Source organism: Musca vetustissima, unplaced genomic scaffold (assembly GCF_032173495.1).
Source record: "Musca vetustissima isolate MV318-11 ecotype Yass unplaced genomic scaffold, APGP_CSIRO_Mvet_v1 utg701, whole genome shotgun sequence".
NCBI classification, from domain to species: domain Eukaryota; kingdom Metazoa; phylum Arthropoda; class Insecta; order Diptera; family Muscidae; genus Musca; species Musca vetustissima.
Window position 1 is genome coordinate 48051 of NW_026878851.1, and position 17143 is coordinate 65193.

Consider the following 17143-nt stretch of genomic DNA (forward strand, 5'->3'; position numbering starts at 1 on the left):
AATATTTGAACTCATTTTATAATATTTTAAATATTGTTTCGCGTTTTTGTTTAGTTCGCTAAGAGATATACATTCGACGTACTTGCGTAATACGGCCGTACAAAACATTTTGCCATAGTGGGGAAGTTGAATATTTTTGTTCGTCTCGATCTAATTTAGGAAGCGTTGTAAAAAGATAAAATTTAGTAACATTTTGTGACAAATGTTACGAAATATCGTGAACGCAGACAGACTTATTATAAACTTAATACCCAGCAAACCCAAATTACATAAATAAAATTGCCACAAATTGACATTGTTAAGTCAATATATACAATAAAACACTTTATTTACAAATATATAACTTAAGATATAAAGAAAACAGTTCATCGATTATATTTCTGAAGATAACATTTATTGAAAAAAATTAAAATCTTCGACAAAGTCATTGTTGTTGTTTGCAAAAGTGTGTCTGTTGAGTTTACATACCAACCCGGTGCATGTTATTTGTAAAGTCTCCACAAGTTACTTGGTTTTGTTGGATACTTTAGGCTTTAAAAATCCCTTCGATCTCAAGTAACGTACAATTAATGGAGCAGCTCCCAATGTTATACTAATTCTCACAGGGGCAAACAGTTTATGAATGGCATATGCAACAACAAAGTTACTAGCTCCCTTTGCAACGTTATTTTTAAGTGCCTCAGGTGCATATCCAAAGTTATCTATTATCGCAGTTACGTCTATTCCGCTGTAAGAAAATGTAAACAGGGTTGTACATGGTTCAAAACATAAATGACTAATGTTTGCTAATTTGGCAAAGCTAATCAGTTAATATATACAATTACCTAGATATCAGTGCATAGAATCCGCCTAATGAAGCAAGTGATATGGTGACGTGAAATATTACTATTGTTGATCCATAATCTTTAAAAGCTTTTTTTAGTTGCTCTTTCTTTGTAAGCAGTTCAGAATTATTATAATTTTTGGTACAGTAATTCCGATTTGAGGGGTCTGTAAAATTGTAATTAGAAATTATTATCGATATAAATAGAAGACTATAAAACGTTTTAATATAGCTCCATATAAAAGTCGCCTGCTTTTAAGCCTTTTCAGTGGTATAATATTTATATGTGCAACTAATCCATTATTATTAAATAGAACAAGTAAAAATGTCGTTTTATACCCCCAACAAATACAAATAATCTTTCGGGACTTTCATAAATGGTGGGAAGATTTGACACCCAATGGAAACTAAATAATAGTTATATAAAATATCGTTTTATTAGGACTATCCTAAAATGTAGACCAATATCGATAATTTTTGGTGGAGAGGTTTGCTACCCAATACCAAATTACATGCAATCTGGTTAAAAAACATTTTCAAACTCCCCAATGAATGCGGAGTAACAATGTATGTCCGTTGAATATATTAAAGTTTTGCCAACGGGCACATAAACATTTTATATTCACTCTTATTACGGCTGGCGTTGACATGACGAAATATGAATGTCGTTACTTTCGATTCGACTTATTTGTCGTTAAAAAATATATTTTAAAGTGAATATTAAATTCCTTGTGAGTTTAATGACATATATGTCGTTCTATAATTGGGATTCAATTAGAGTAACTTCTGTTCATATGGACTATGCGACTAATGGGGTATCTCAAATATATCCGCCTAGATATATGTTTTCCTAATTAGTGAAAATAAACACCAAATAATTGAAATGTTTACTTCCACTTTTTTATGCAAAAGAGTCGAAAACTTTGATTTTCTCAAAAAAAAAAAAAAAAAAAATACAATCTGGTTCTGTAATTACAATAGCTGTAATTACAATCGCAGAGATTAAACCTTTTAAGTTTGTTATTGCAAAATAGACAGGCGTAATTGCAGTTTGTTGTTTAAATACAAATTATTGCGGAAGTAAGAAGACTAGTTTTGCTATAACAAAATACAAATGGTATCCCAAATAACAACGGAAAAATTAAAGACAAATTGTTTCAATAACATAATATATTAGATTGTTATTGAAACAATTTGTCTTTAATTTTTACCGTTTTTACGCCGATTATATAAAAAAGAAAATGGTAGCCCACATTACCAGCAGTCCATCTATAAATAGAAGTTATGTTTATATATGAGACTTTTATTTTGAATGTGGTTTAAGTCCATTTGTTTCAAAAATATTGTTATGTGGTATTAATTTTTGTTTGTGGGTCTGTGCCCTTAACACTAGAAAGACTGGAATTTTGTATATACCTATATTGCCTAAAATCGGTCAAAATGACTTCATTCTGAAATAACTTTTATTGTGTACAGAAAAATTTTTAAACCTATTTTTTATATTTTTTACATTATTTACAATCATACAAAACGTTCTTATTATTTGTTTTCGGTGGGAGGGCTCTCGAGTTTCCCTTTTTGAAAAATAAGAGTGCGGACAAAATGTTCGAAAAAGAGTAAGTGTTTACTCTATGAGTGAAATCTACTGGAAATATAAAATTTATTTTTCCCGATTTGAGTGTTCGTTTGTGTTTCTAGAGTAGCAAACGGGTTTCGATGTTGTTGTACTGATCTGGTCATATAAGAAATTTACTTTATACAATAATAAAAGTAGTTTGATTATTTAATAAATCACAAGAGGTCAAAATGACCGGTTTTAGGCAATATAGGTATAGCACATGTGAATACGGAGAATGAAAGAGGGGAGGAAGCAGCTACTATCATTAATAAACGTAGTTCTATGTGGCACAAAAAGTCACCAAATTTTAAAAAGCTGTGTCATAATATACTCAATTGTTTTTGTACTTGAAATTGAAAAACGGTCAAAATGACTGCCCTCGGCAATCTAGTGTTAAACACAATAAAATATAACACGTAATATATTTTGTAAACTTTTCTAGAAACCGAATATTTGTATCAGAAGCTAAAATGGACATAAACCATTTCGCAAATGATAATAAATTACCTTTACTTTCCAACGTAGAATTTGTTACGTACGACGACCATCCTGAACGAGAATCTTTACGCAGCGTCAGGTAATGGGAGTTATGTAATGTATGTGATATGAATTTGCTTTGCTGAGCTAGTTGGCCACGAGGCATATTTAAATGTGAAACGGCATCCGTACCTCGGCAAGGTATGGGAACATTACTTTGCATGGCGGAATTAAGGTTGATTGTTCCAAAACAATCGTACGATTGTATGTGGATATCTTGCCCAATGTTTTTATCAGGTAAAAGCTGTGATCCCTCATGTTTAGTATATGATGCTGTGGACTGTTTATGAGCTAAAATCGCTGTAGCTGAAATATCTCGGTTTCTACGAGGAGAAAATCTTGTGGTTTCTGCAGCATCTATATTACTTGGAACAGGCAGAGTTGTCACATATTTCACACATTTTGTTGTAGTGAAGAGACGTTGAGCTAAAAATAAAGACACACTTGTTTTAATTTATATAGTAACACCAGGTATGTAATGCGAGAATATCGAGTTCAAAAAATCTTCTAACTATACGTAAAATCATGGTGCAATTATAAAAGGTAACAGCAAACTGCAGCTGATATGTAAATTTTGAAATTGTTTTTTATTATCAGTGTCTGGTTACTTTTCCAGTAACATTTATTCAGTAGGTTCTATTTCAGAGAGTAAGTCGCTTTTTTTCTCTTTTGCAATAATACTGAGAAAAGTAAACAGACAACATCAAGTAAGATTTTCAAATTATTTTAAACTCTGAGAGCAATTTTGAAATGTTTCCCTTTTACTAGATTTGCTATTAAAAAAGTACTGGAACAGACCAAATTTGTTTATTTCTTTATTTACAAATACAAATTTCCATGTGGTTGTTGTATCATTTGTTGTACAACAACTTGCTGTTACCTTCTATTATTATGCCATGGATTCGTATAAAAGTTTTTTAAGTAATTATAATAACGATTATTTCAGTATTGTCATAGTGAATATGGAAAGCATTTCGTCAATCCACAAATTATGATTGTACTAACTTATATGGTATTCCGCATTTTAGCGTGATGCATAGTTGCCGTAGTTATGGCTATGGCCATACGTTAATAATTGTCTTAAATATATAATTATTTATCGTAAGAGTCCTAGTTTTGTTAATATCGCTCACATAAAATTATTATAGATCCCAAAAGTGTAATATAGGTCTACGATTGTATTGGGGAATTCAAATATTGATTTAAATGACACTTAATCTAGAGATTTTTTGAAATTGTTTCAAACGCCACAGTTGTCACAATTTAGTTATTTTCCAATGTTAATGTAGGTATGGAAATTGAGTCTGTATAAGTTGATCTTAGTGATCATAACGTGGTGTTTTGTAGATTAAACCTCTCGTTTGATCTATCGAACCAAAAATTTGGAAAGCTGCACGAGTTATTCCATTTCTAATCCAGACAAACAGGCTGATTCAGGAGAATCATCACATATGGGTTCTGACACCAAAAGCAATGGTTTTGGAAGCGGCATTGGTACCAACTATGACTGAGCACCCCCTGTTAGCAAACCATAGAAAGGGATTCCGTAAACCCATAGCACATCGACGGCTCTCAATGACATAACAACATACATTGCCAATAGGTCCAATCAGAATCGAAAGCCAGCGGGGACCGTGGTCCCTGCTTTAGACCTGGCCAAAACATTTAACACTGTTGATCACACGATTCTGATGGGTGACATAATGGATTCCTTATTGTCCAAAGTGGAGTCTTATCATCGCCACTATACCTGCATCAACACAAGCATTAAGATGTGTAATGTGATTAACAAGTATGACCTCTATTCATTACGAAGGTGTCGATGGTATTTTGCTAAGTTGGTTCTGGCTAAAACTAGCGGGAGGAGGTGCACTTGAGCACATACAAAAATAACATATCACTTCACGAGAAAACCATTAAAACATGTTGTTGTATTGTATTTGGTTGATGTTGTTGCTGGGTTGTATTTGGTTGTTGCTGGGTCTATTTGGTTGTTGTTGTTGCTTGTTGTTGGTCTGTTCCACTACTTTTTTAATGGTAAAGCTAGTAAAAAGGAAACATTTCAAAATTGCTCTCAGAGTACAAAATAATTTGAAAAGGAACGAAAATCTAGTAAATATGCCAAAATTAGATGACAATACTTCAAAATCAAAATAACAGCCTATCAGAAGTAGGCATTCCTGTTTACCATTTTTACTCGGCCAAATTTCTCTAGTAAAATGTTTACAATGTTTTACCAGTTTTGTGGGTTGAGGAACGGTTTTCGAGTAAAAAGTTGCAAAACATGTAAAATGAGTAGATTTTTTAGGTTCTGGAACGGAACTAATGTATGTATAAATGTATAACAATGTATATATAAATGTATAATAATGTATGTATAAATGTATAATAACGTATGAATAAATTATGATTAATTAATTAATAGTAAATAAATGTTTGGGGACACTGCTGCCAATAATATTTAGGACATCTTTTTAATATCCATCCTATAGTAATTTTGATCGCTGTTAGGTTAGGTCGATGAGAATTTCGATGTGAGGTGAATTTCAGGCTACTGATGTTTCAAGCTTCTGATGATGTATGAACTTGTCTACGGAATGCTATGTACGAACTGGACTATTGGATAACTGATATACAACTGGTTTATTGGATGGTGTTGCACAATTTCTTTGATGAAATGTTGGTAAGTAAACTAATTTGTAAAATGGTCAGGTATAAACTGGGTTATTTGATCGTGATTGTACTAGTTCTTTTATGGAATGTTGGTGGGTCAACTGATGCCGAGCAAAATTGGGTTTGCACAAATTAATCAATCAGTTAAGAAAAGATGTATTGAACAATTTCAATACTAATTCAAGAAAAAAGTGCATCCAATTGGATGTACATTCCTCACTCTTTATTAGATTTAGTTTTTTTATATTCACACCGGTTAAATTCATTTCTTTCTCCTCTTTTGTTTAGTTTTCGATCTTAAATCACCGGCTGCTACTCTCGTGAATGACGCGAAAGTCATCTGCAGCGGGGTGCGAAGAATGATTCAAATACGTTTCTTCTCACGAATGCTCATGTTTTCAATTTATCGCGAATGATAAAGTTACAATGAATGCACAAGCATTTACATTCACTCGCGAATGTTCGCATTGTTCGAAAAATTCACGAACGATAAAATTTCGCTGCAAGCGTGGTTCGTTCGCGGGCATTTGTTGCTGAAGAACATTCTTTTGAGAAACTCAAAAAACAAATGTTCGCGAGCTCTGTTAAAAAGAACACAAACAAAAAAGCATAAAAAATGTAAACACACACAACGAATGAATATGTTTTGTTGCTGTTTTGAGCATTCGCGAGAATTTGGGAAACAATTTCAACCACCGAAGCCCATTGTGTAAAAGCAATAGGGCTGCTACAACAACAACAACGATCTTTGTTATGTGCTCTCACTCGTTTGTAATGCCTGTGCAAAAATTTTTTGGCGAATGCTCGTTTTGTAAAGAATTTATCGCCATAAATTCATTCGTAAAATGAGCAAAAAAGGAAAAGAATGTATTTTAATTCATTCGCGAGCGAATTTTTGCGCACCCTGATCTGCAGGCCGTTTAGGGATCGCCAATTTGCAAAAATGCATCGACCAATAAAATGGTGACATGTCAGCAACACATCACCATGCAGTGCTGCACATATATTGCTGATTCATGTAATACGACGTAGGCAGCAAGGTGACATAACAAACCCGGGTATTTCGAGGGTACCATATGTTGGAGATCTTTTGCGTGATAGACCCCTATTCTCCTACCATGTAAATCCTCAATTTCGTAAAGGGAGTTACCTAGTTTCTGAACAACCCGACACTTAACGAACTTCCGGCAAAGTTTTCATTGAAATGGCGGGAAGCGCCACTTTGTACGCTGGGTGGTCCCGCTACTGAAGCCGGGCAAGGATGCCAGCAAAGGTGAATCTTACAGGCCAATTTCACTTTTGTCGCCAGTAGCGAAGACCCTTGAGGCTTTACTCCTCCCCAGCATTAGAGGAAGCTATCCAGGATTCCGTAAGCAACACAGTACAACAACAGCCTTGCCCGCAATTTCCACACATATAAGTAGAGGACTTAACCACCCTGTCGTACATTCAACTAACTTTAAACTAAATGTAAGCTAACTTTTTTTGGTTGATAAATCGACTTTTTTACATGGAATCAACTGGCTATTTTAACATTGTGATGTCCTACGAAGTAGTCAATTCTCCGAATTTGCACTACTTTCAGTTAACTTTATAGTCAGTTATTCAGCAGTTAACTTATAGTTAACTTTTTGCAGTTAGCTATATATTTACTTGTTTAAATACGCTTTCAGTTAATTTTTTTAAACTAACTATTATTAAGTCAAATTGTAGTCAGGGAAAAGTTAGTTTTTTGCACGTTAGGTTAAAATCCACTATTTCTATCTTGCTGAAATAAAACGAGATTTAAAAAAAATTACATCATTATAAAATAAAAATTTATAAATATAAAAAAACATAACAACGATCACATCATTTTTCACAATGATTTTTATAAATATTTTGAACATTTGCTTTTTTATTATTTTTAAGGCGTTGCGTAGATCAGAGCCAAGGGATCGGCAGGCATCTGTTTAAATGATAAATATGTATGAAAATGTGTACATGATTTTAGATTTAATTCATATATTTTTTCAAATGAGGATTTACCTGTTAGACACCATAAAAATAAGGAAAGTCCTTCCAACGCTTTTTCACGAATCCCCTCTAAATTTATGTCCACAAATTATTTGCTATTATCCCTGTGAGGGGTTTTGGCACACGTCCCCTCAATATTGTATTTATCTGTGGAGTAAAAATAAATCATTTAATATATACATAAACAAAATCAGAAAACTTATTAGGAAACTTACGTAGTCGTTACGATTATTTGCCGCCTCAAATGTCGTTTACTCGCACTTCTCATGTTTCTTTTTTTCTTCTGTATTAAAAAAATTGTGTGTTCAAACAACCACATTACATTTAACCACATTATTTTATTACATTTAATTATAAACTCACTTTAAAACTTTAGATAATATCACAACACTTTATTAACAAACGACTTTCAATCAACAAATTAAACGCGGAATTTTTTGTTTACAAAATTACACTTCCAAAACGTAAATTAAAATTGTCGCCGTTTAAATTGGACGGCGTTGGTGGCCGTTCACCGATATTTTCATATATTATTCATTTAAATTTTTTGCATTGCGTAGTGGTGGTTTTGTAGCCAGTCTATACCAGCTAACTTTAAATTTTTTTTTTTTTTTTTTTTTTTTTTGTAGTTAACTACTTATTTGACGACAGGGCAGAACCTGCCGAGCTATAGAACAGTGTTGGTAGCGCTTGACTTATTAAAAGTGAGGTTGAGGGGTGAGGTTGAACGCCTCTCTCATCGATTTAGCAGCATTCTTCAAAGCGAGGAATATGAAAATATCTGCCTCGAAGTCGTCAGCCACACAATTCACCACATGAACTGCGGAGATGAGAATGGCGTCGAGGGGCACACAATTCCGACCACCAACTACCCCAAAATACTCGGGGTCACATTCGATAGTATGTTCAAATGGTCCGCGCACCACAGCTATCTGCGATAAGTTGAAAAGTAGGAACAAGGTCCTCAAGTCGCTTGCCGGCAGCACTTGGGGCGCAGATTAGGAAACCTTGTTGACCTCTTACAAAGCGATAGGTCGGTCTGTGGCAAGCTATGCGGTTCCAGTGTGGTCTGCGAATTCCAGTGATACGCAATGGAGAATTATTCAGACCTGTCAGAATGCCGCCCTGAGGACTGCGACAGGGTGCCTCCTCATGACACCAGTGGTCTATCTTCATGAGGAGACGAAGATCATTTCCTTACGTCAGCATAGCAATATGCTTTCGTTGCAGTATCTGCTCGGGTGTTTCAGGGATAATCATCCCAACCATCATATGGTGGATAGGACTCCCCCACCTAGGCGTGTCAGGAAGGATCTACATGATCTAGAGAGAGAGGTCCAACGATACAAAAGGGAGCCTCTACATCAAGTTGCCTATGGAGCAGGTCTGAATGGCATTGATGCAGATGCAGTAGCCGCAGCGCTGAACGGATACAAAGTGAATGCCATCCATAGCAGCTGAACAACGTCAGCTGCCCAGACCAGAGTAGTTTTGGCCCTGTTACGTTCTGGATGGTGCAGTCGGCTCAAGTCGTTTTGGGCGCGGATTGATGACCAGGTGCAGGATGTCTGCCCAGCATGTGGTACGGGCCTCTCATACCACACTGCACTTATTCAATTCCACAGCCAAATCTACTCACCTTACTCCGGAACATCTGTGGTTACAGCCAGTGGAGGTAGCTGCAGCTGGAGACAGAACGGGAGGAAATTTAAACAGAAAAATATACAATTCTTATAAACTGCATCGCATTTCATATTTAATGCTATAAAATATTTAAAAAAATGGCAAAGAAAAACTTCTTTCTTTGTATAATATTGTCTTTTATTCCGGTGTTATACCTTTTTCATGGAAGTCCGTAGGGCAGGACGGATTGTTTTGGTTATAGACCAATTTCATTATTACCGTGTATTTCAAAATTAATGGAACGTATAATCTCCAATCGATTGGTTTGGTTTTTAAAAACTAATAAAACCAAACCAAGTAGCATTCAAAGCCATGCAAGGATGCGATGATGAACTACTACTCATTGATTACTATGCCTCCAAAGCCCTTTCCACCAGAAAGCATATATCCATACATGCGATTGATTTTGAAAAAGCATTTGACCGTATCGGCGTTCATGTCATTAAAGACTCATTAATATCCTGGGGTTGTAGCCGTAAAATGGTAAACTACAATAAATTTGTTTTAACTGGCCGTACTTTTCGAGTGAAAATTAATAACTTCTACTCTAAAAACTACACCTTACAAAATGGGATACCTCAAGGATCACCACTCTCTGTAAGCATATTGATTAACAAATACAACAAAATTTACCGTTGTTTGCAGGCTGATGATGTCTACATCCTACACCAACAAAAGGAAAACAACAACACCAATGAAACGTTTATAAAAATTATTTTAGATATCCTAAACTGGTGCAAAACTTCTGGAGCTAAAATATCACTTTCGAAATCATCTGTACTACATATCTGCCGAAAAAAATGTAAACAAAATAACTTCGATATCGACAACATAATATTTCCTTATGTCAAAGAATTAAAAATCTTGGGCATTACATTCGAAAAAAATTACAGTAAAAACAAACGTTCTAAGCAAAATTGATTATGGCTTTTACTTATTTGGCGGATGTCCCAACTCGACTTTAAAATACATCAAATCCCTATATCATGAATGTATAAGATCCAGCGTATATGCTTATCAAACAATACCATTAAAAATATTATTTATTGAATCCGGTTTGTCTTCTCTATAGGAAAGATTTAAAGTATGCATAAACAGATTATTGCCAAAAATCCTGTCTATAAAAATATCAGAAATCGACAATGACGTTTTGAAAATAATTACTTCAAAACGGATACCTAGAGCTCCTTCTGTTATATACCAATGTATATAACATATACCCCAAAATGTCCTGCCTGGTTCTTCTCAGATAAATCGTGTGATATATCATTATCTTTACACAAAAAAGATAACCCGCCCAACGACGCACAGTGGGTTAGAGTACCATGTTTTCTTGGATCAAATCAGGGGAGCTATGTTAGAATAATTTTTCTTTATTTTTCAGTTAATACCATTAAAATAAATTTAAATAAAAATGTCATATTGTCATTCATTTTTTGAGCTCTCAAATTCATCATTAGCTTCGACGATTATAAAAAACAACGTTCGAACTTGTATCTATAAAAATTGCTAATAAAAACCCCTTTTACCCGATTACTTGAAATTGCACAACACAATCACTATTTGTCAAAACAAAGAATATTATTAAAATAAACAAAAACAAAATATTATTGTAACAAAGTATATTATTAAAAGAAACAAAAATACCAACAATAAAATAATTAGAAAAAATAACATGAAAAACAAGAAAACACAACACTCAACAACAGCACCAGTCACGAGATCAATGTGACTTTTAGCTAATTTGACTGCTGCAACACTTGTATTAAACAATGCATAGCTTCTAAAAGGCACAAAAGGGCAGCGTCCTCTTTAATATAAACCAAAAATTATGACACGAATGTGGACGAATAATAACTATTTCTCCATTTAAAATATAAAAATATTTTTTTTTGCATTTTCGATATAAATAACTACATCTGGAAGTGGTTTCCAAACACAATTTGATACACAAATGTTAACGAAGTATTTGCAAAATAACCTAAACTTCATGGTTTCATTGAAAAATGTTTAACTTTTACAATACTTTTTAAAATAAACGGGAACGTTTTCACTTTTTTCAGCCTTTTTTGGCACAAAAATTTCTATGAAGTTTGACTTTGAAGTTTCACTACAAAAACACCAGTCAACTTTTGACATTTATTTTAACGACAAGTGATGTAAAATTTTAAATACTTTAACCGTGTGCAAAAAATTTTTAACGATACTTAAAATTTTATTTTTTAATTAATCCAAGAAAACAGGCTATTCTAACTCACTGCGGACGTGTTTATTTCTCATTTCAATCACCTAATATCCAGGCACTAAAACTGGAAAACACGTGATTTTTAAGTAAATTATCCTACAAATTATAAATTGCGTTGTGTTTTTGCTGTGTTTTTATTTAAAGTCGAAACAATTAGTTTTCGCCTCAGCAAACAAAATTTACGTTAAACTTAATTTTTCTCTACGAATTCGCTTACTGGCCGACCTTATATAGGCCTTGGCATGAAGCAAGGCCTATATAGGTTTAGCGTCAATTTATAATTTGTAGGATAATTCACTTAAAAATCTTTTTTAAACTCTTGAAATAGTCCAAATGTATAAATTAAAATTGAATTGAATATTGACAAAATATTAATATTTTCGTTTTGACGTCTAACAAATTTTGTATGTATAGGTTTCAAAATATGATTTGACAGCAAACTTTATACTCACCTGTGCAAGGCCTATATAAGGTCGGCCAGTAAGCGAATTCATAGAGAAAACTTAAGTTTAACGTCAACTTCTTTTTCCGAAGCGAAAACTAATTGTTTCGATGGATACAACATGCTCAAAACCATAAATACCCCCTCTGTATTATTCTTATATTTACTATAAGTATAATTTTATAAATAAATTTTATTGCATCGGGGAGTAAATAATATTTGGAAACATATGAACCTAAACACAATATAGTGAAAAATGCTCTCGGGATGGGGAAACGTTTAAAATGCGAAAATCCTTAAAGTGCCGACTATTGGTGCACTTATCCTATATTAAAAAATAAACATTTAACAATTATATTCATAAATGAAGTAAAGTAAAATAATTACTCTCTGTGTGCTAGGTCGGCGTTTATACCTCTGTGGTAATGTCATATCTGTCTTGTCAAGTTCATCAATGATATTCAGTAATCCAACTCCACTGTAAACTCAACGTAAAAAATTAAGGGTTTTTAACTGTAAAAGATTTATTTTTATCCCAGATTTCAATGACATTAAAAAATCAACGAAAAACTCATGAATTTAGTTCGTTGACAGAAAGTCAACTTAACTTTCATAAAATGAGATGATTCATTGTGCAGTTACCTTATAATGATTTGAAAATCCAATCGAAATATTGGAAACAATAATTACTAACAGTTTGTTTTCGCTTTCATTAGAAAACTAAAAGAATTTGGGTTTCACTAAACCCTTTCTAGACGGAAATGTAGACCATTTCTCACAAATTGGAAATTCCGAAAATTCAAACAACACAATTCTCTAACAAAATAAAATTGTCAATTCCTTTGCATATATGTTAAATAAATCCTCATTAAGTAGGTTAACCCTGTAAAAAGTTCTAATGTATATGCCGTTTTACAAAATAAAATTTGACAAAAAATTAAAAATACTGAAAAATTGTTATACTCAAACACTTGATGTATTTGTGTTTTTTGTTTTTATTTCTCATTCGATTCTCATTTATAGAACATAGTATTAAAAATATAAGTTAAATTTTGTGCATTCAAATTTAGACGAAACTCGTATCGAACGATGCGGCATTTGTTACAGAAACCCAATTTGAATCGAATTCGAGTGACAACCATTCATTAGAATAGACTTTGGTCGTCTTAGAGAAACAGGCTGTTGAAGTTTAATAGGTGAGGTAGGACTCGTCTCCCTGATCACGAAATATATGACTTTTTTGGGGGAATCCATACATCCCTGCTCATAACTCCCTCATATATGGCCCGAGAAGGTAATATTGTTATGGTTGTAAAGCGTACACGTTATATTTTTTCTAGGAATCGTATTAATAACAAATTGTCCAAGGCCTTCGGCGGTGGTTTTACTTTCTCCTATAGACAGATGGAAAATTCGGCCGGGGATTTAAGACTTTCTCCAATGGACGGGTGAAAAATTTGGCTACGCAAAATTTGTCGAAAAAATTGACCTTTCGTCGGGGTTTTAATATATATATATAATATTTGTAATTATGATGTTTTTATCGGTGCCGACCTTGGGAACAAAAATGTTTTTCGATCATTTTTGCTCAAAATTGGAAAAATGTTAAATAAGTGTTCTAAATAACGATTAATTTATATAAAACTCCTTGTACATTATAACTTTTTACCGGGTTAACCTACTTTATGAGGATTTATTTGACGTATATGCAAAGGAATTAACAATTGAAACCCACTGGGTTAACGAAATCGGTTAAATGTAAACGTACTATAAAATGAGTTTTGTGTGGTTTTGCATTATTATTTTAAAACAATTTGAGTTTCACTAAACCCTTTCTAGACGGAAATGTATTCGAACGAAAGTTCAATCGCAAGAACAAGTAAATGTAGACCATTTCTCACAAATTGGGTTTCACAATAACGAATTGGACTCTCATCATACGAAGGAAACAGTGAAAATCACTCGCTTTTTCCGAAAATTCAAACAACACAATTCTCTAACAAAATAAAATTTTGTGAAATATATATTTTATGTGTCGGATATGTTTTCCATTCATGTTTTTACAATATAAAATTTGACAAAAAATTAAAAATATTTGGTAACAATTGTTACAAAATGTTACTAAATGTTGTCTGTTTACACAAAATCCAGTAAAAGAGAGTCAAGTGAGAGAGCAAGTTTGACAGTTCAACAACAACAAACATACTGGAGTTTACTGAAAGAATTTTGTTCAGTAAGATTTTGCAAACTCAGCCATTTTGAGATCAGCTGTTTTATGACCAAACACAAAAATTATTCAAAACATTTTTTTAATTTGCAAAGTTCAATTTGAAGTTAAGTTGTATAAAAATTACAGAAAATGGAAGAAAATTCGTAAGTAATGCAAAGTTTCATTAAATTAGAAACTAATTCCTTATATATTTTTAGACAAGTTCCAGATAGATGGCAATGTATTGATGTAGGAAGCTTAAATGTTCCCGAAAACATACCAAATCAATTTTTCTTTTATTATTCATTTTATTTTTAATATTAAATGCAATACAAATAATTGTGTTCGTCCTTTGTTTGTTGTTTATTTTGGCGCAAATCAAATGTTTTCTTGAATCAGCTGTTTATTTGCTAAATATTAGGTTCGTTCGTTTACTTTCCCAGTAATATTTACTCAGTAAGAATTTGCAGAGAGTAAATACGAATTTTTCCTTCTCAAGAGAGAAAACTGCAAAAAGTAAACGAACAACATCCAGTAAAAAGATTGTTTCGACACAGCTGATTAAAACAACAAACAAATTGGCGCAAACTAAAAAAGAGCATTTTTATTAGAAAAATGGATAACAAGCGGAAAATTGATGTTGTTTGTTCCCCACAAACATTTAAAAGGGTTGTGACCGTTAACTGAAATAAATACCTGTTATTCCTGTATTTGCAATTGATATGGGGGTGGACATAACCGATGGTGTTCCAGACATGTTAGCGATGCACACTTTTTTGTTTGGATTTGGAACCTAAAAAATCGTTCGCCAATTACTCTTGTATTACCTTATTTTTAAATACTTGGGTCTTCTTCATCCATTTTGGTATTTAATGATACAAAATCAAAATAAAATTCACAAAACAATCAATTTTCTTGAGAACAATTTTTTGTTTGTTTACAAAACATAACAAAACAGCTGATTAAATATCAGCTGATGGTACAAGAAAATTCTTACTGAGTAAATTTTCCTTGTAAGAATTTACAAATACTCAGTAACACAACTGTCAAATCTGCTCTCTCAATTCACTCTCTATTACTGGACTTTTGGGTAAACGAACATTTTGTAATAATTTGTACAAATTCGTACAAATTATTGAGTAAACGAACGAACCTATTACTAAATGTTGTCTGTTTACTTTTCTCAGTAAGCAAAAGAGACTAAAACGGCTTACTCTCTGAACTAGAACTTACAGAATAAATGTTATTGGAAAAGTAACCAGACACACCTATTATCGCAAAAGAGGGGGAAAAGGGCTTACTCTCTGAACTAGAACTTACTGAATAAATGTTACTGGAAAAGTAACCAGACACACCTAATACTAATAAATTTTTATACTCAAACATTTGATTGTATTTGTGTTTTTTATTTTTATTTATCATTCGATTCTCATTTATAAAACATAGTATGTATTAAAAATATAAGTTATATTTGGTATATTTAAATTTAGATGAAACTCGTATCGAACGAGGCGGCATTCGTTACAGAAACCCAATTTGAAATGAATTCGAGTGACTACCATTCATTCGAATAGACTTTGCTCGTCTAAGAGAAACAGGCTGTTGAAGTTTAATAGGTCGAGGTAGGTCTAGTCTCCCTGATCACGAAATATATGACTTTTTGGGGGAAGTCCATACATCCCTGCTCATAACTCCCTCATAAATGGCCCGAGAAGGTAATATTTTTATGGTTGTAAAGCGTACACGTTATATTTTTTCTAAGAATCGTATTAATAAAAAATTGTCCAAGGCTTTCGACGGTGGTTTTACTTTCTCTTATAGACAGATGGAAAATTCAGCCGGGGATTTAAGACTTTCTCCTATGGTCGGGTGAAAAATTTGGCTACGCAATGAATAGTTTCTTTTATAAAATTTGTCTAAAAAATGGCCATCGCCGGGGTTTTAATATATATATAGCATTTCCACATTAAATGAAACCTTTTACAAATTAAATGAACCCTTTTCCAAATTAAATGAAACCTTTTCCAAATTAAATGAAACCTTTTCCACTTGAAATGAAACCTTTTACAAATAGAATGAAACCTTTTCCAATTGAAATGAAACCTTTTACAAATAGAATGAAACTTTTTCCAAATTAAATGAAACCTTTATTCTTATCTAAGGAAATATAATATTTGCAGTAATTTTAAACCAATATTTGTAAATTAAATCAAAGAATATTAACACATATAGTTGTATGGCTATGTAATTAACATAAATATTCTTTAATTCGGTGTGATTTCATTTAATATCTTTACTACATAAAACTAAATAAATAGTAATACAAACTGGGGTATTTCTTGACATTTTAATAAATAAATATTTAAGAACAGGAATTGAATACCCGGTCCTAAATGCGAAATACATATTTGACTTAATAAATTGTTGATGATAAGGTAACTGCTTATCTTAATGAAGGGGTTCCCGACGTGCAGCTTGTGGGATTTTCAAAACCATGTCCATAACGTAGTTAGAACAATCTTGCCGAGTAAGCTTTTGAATACTTCGCTCGATTACATCAACAATTTTATGTTCCATTGAAACGTCACATAGCTCAGCTCTTGGACATAATTTTATTTTTGAAAATGCATTTTCGATTGGATTTAGCATTGGAGAATAAGGCGGTAAAAATTTAAGGTTGCATCTTTTGGATTCGATCAAATTTTTTATGTCATGTCGCTTGTGTATTTGAGCGTTATTTTCCAACACTGGATTGATTTTCTCAAAAAAAAATTCTATAAATAATGTAAATCTGTCTGCATTGACACTGGAATTAGAAACGATTGTGTGATGTACAACTCCCGCGTTGTTTATTGCTGCAATTATAGTGACATTACGACCTCTGACAGTAGGCAACA

At 32.8% G+C, this 17143-nt stretch overlaps 1 protein-coding gene across 1 annotated transcript; it reads right to left on the reverse strand.

Annotated features, from left to right (window-relative positions):
* Positions 1–504: 504 nt before the first annotated feature.
* Positions 505–15003, reverse strand: LOC133323624 (uncharacterized protein C18orf19 homolog A). Its single transcript, XM_061532539.1, has 4 exons — positions 14943–15003; positions 2949–3404; positions 825–990; positions 505–727 (listed from the first exon to the last, which is right to left on the reverse strand). The coding sequence occupies exons 1-4, from the start codon at positions 15001–15003 to the stop codon at positions 505–507; spliced, it is 906 nt and encodes a 301-aa protein (XP_061388523.1).
* Positions 15004–17143: the final 2140 nt, after the last annotated feature.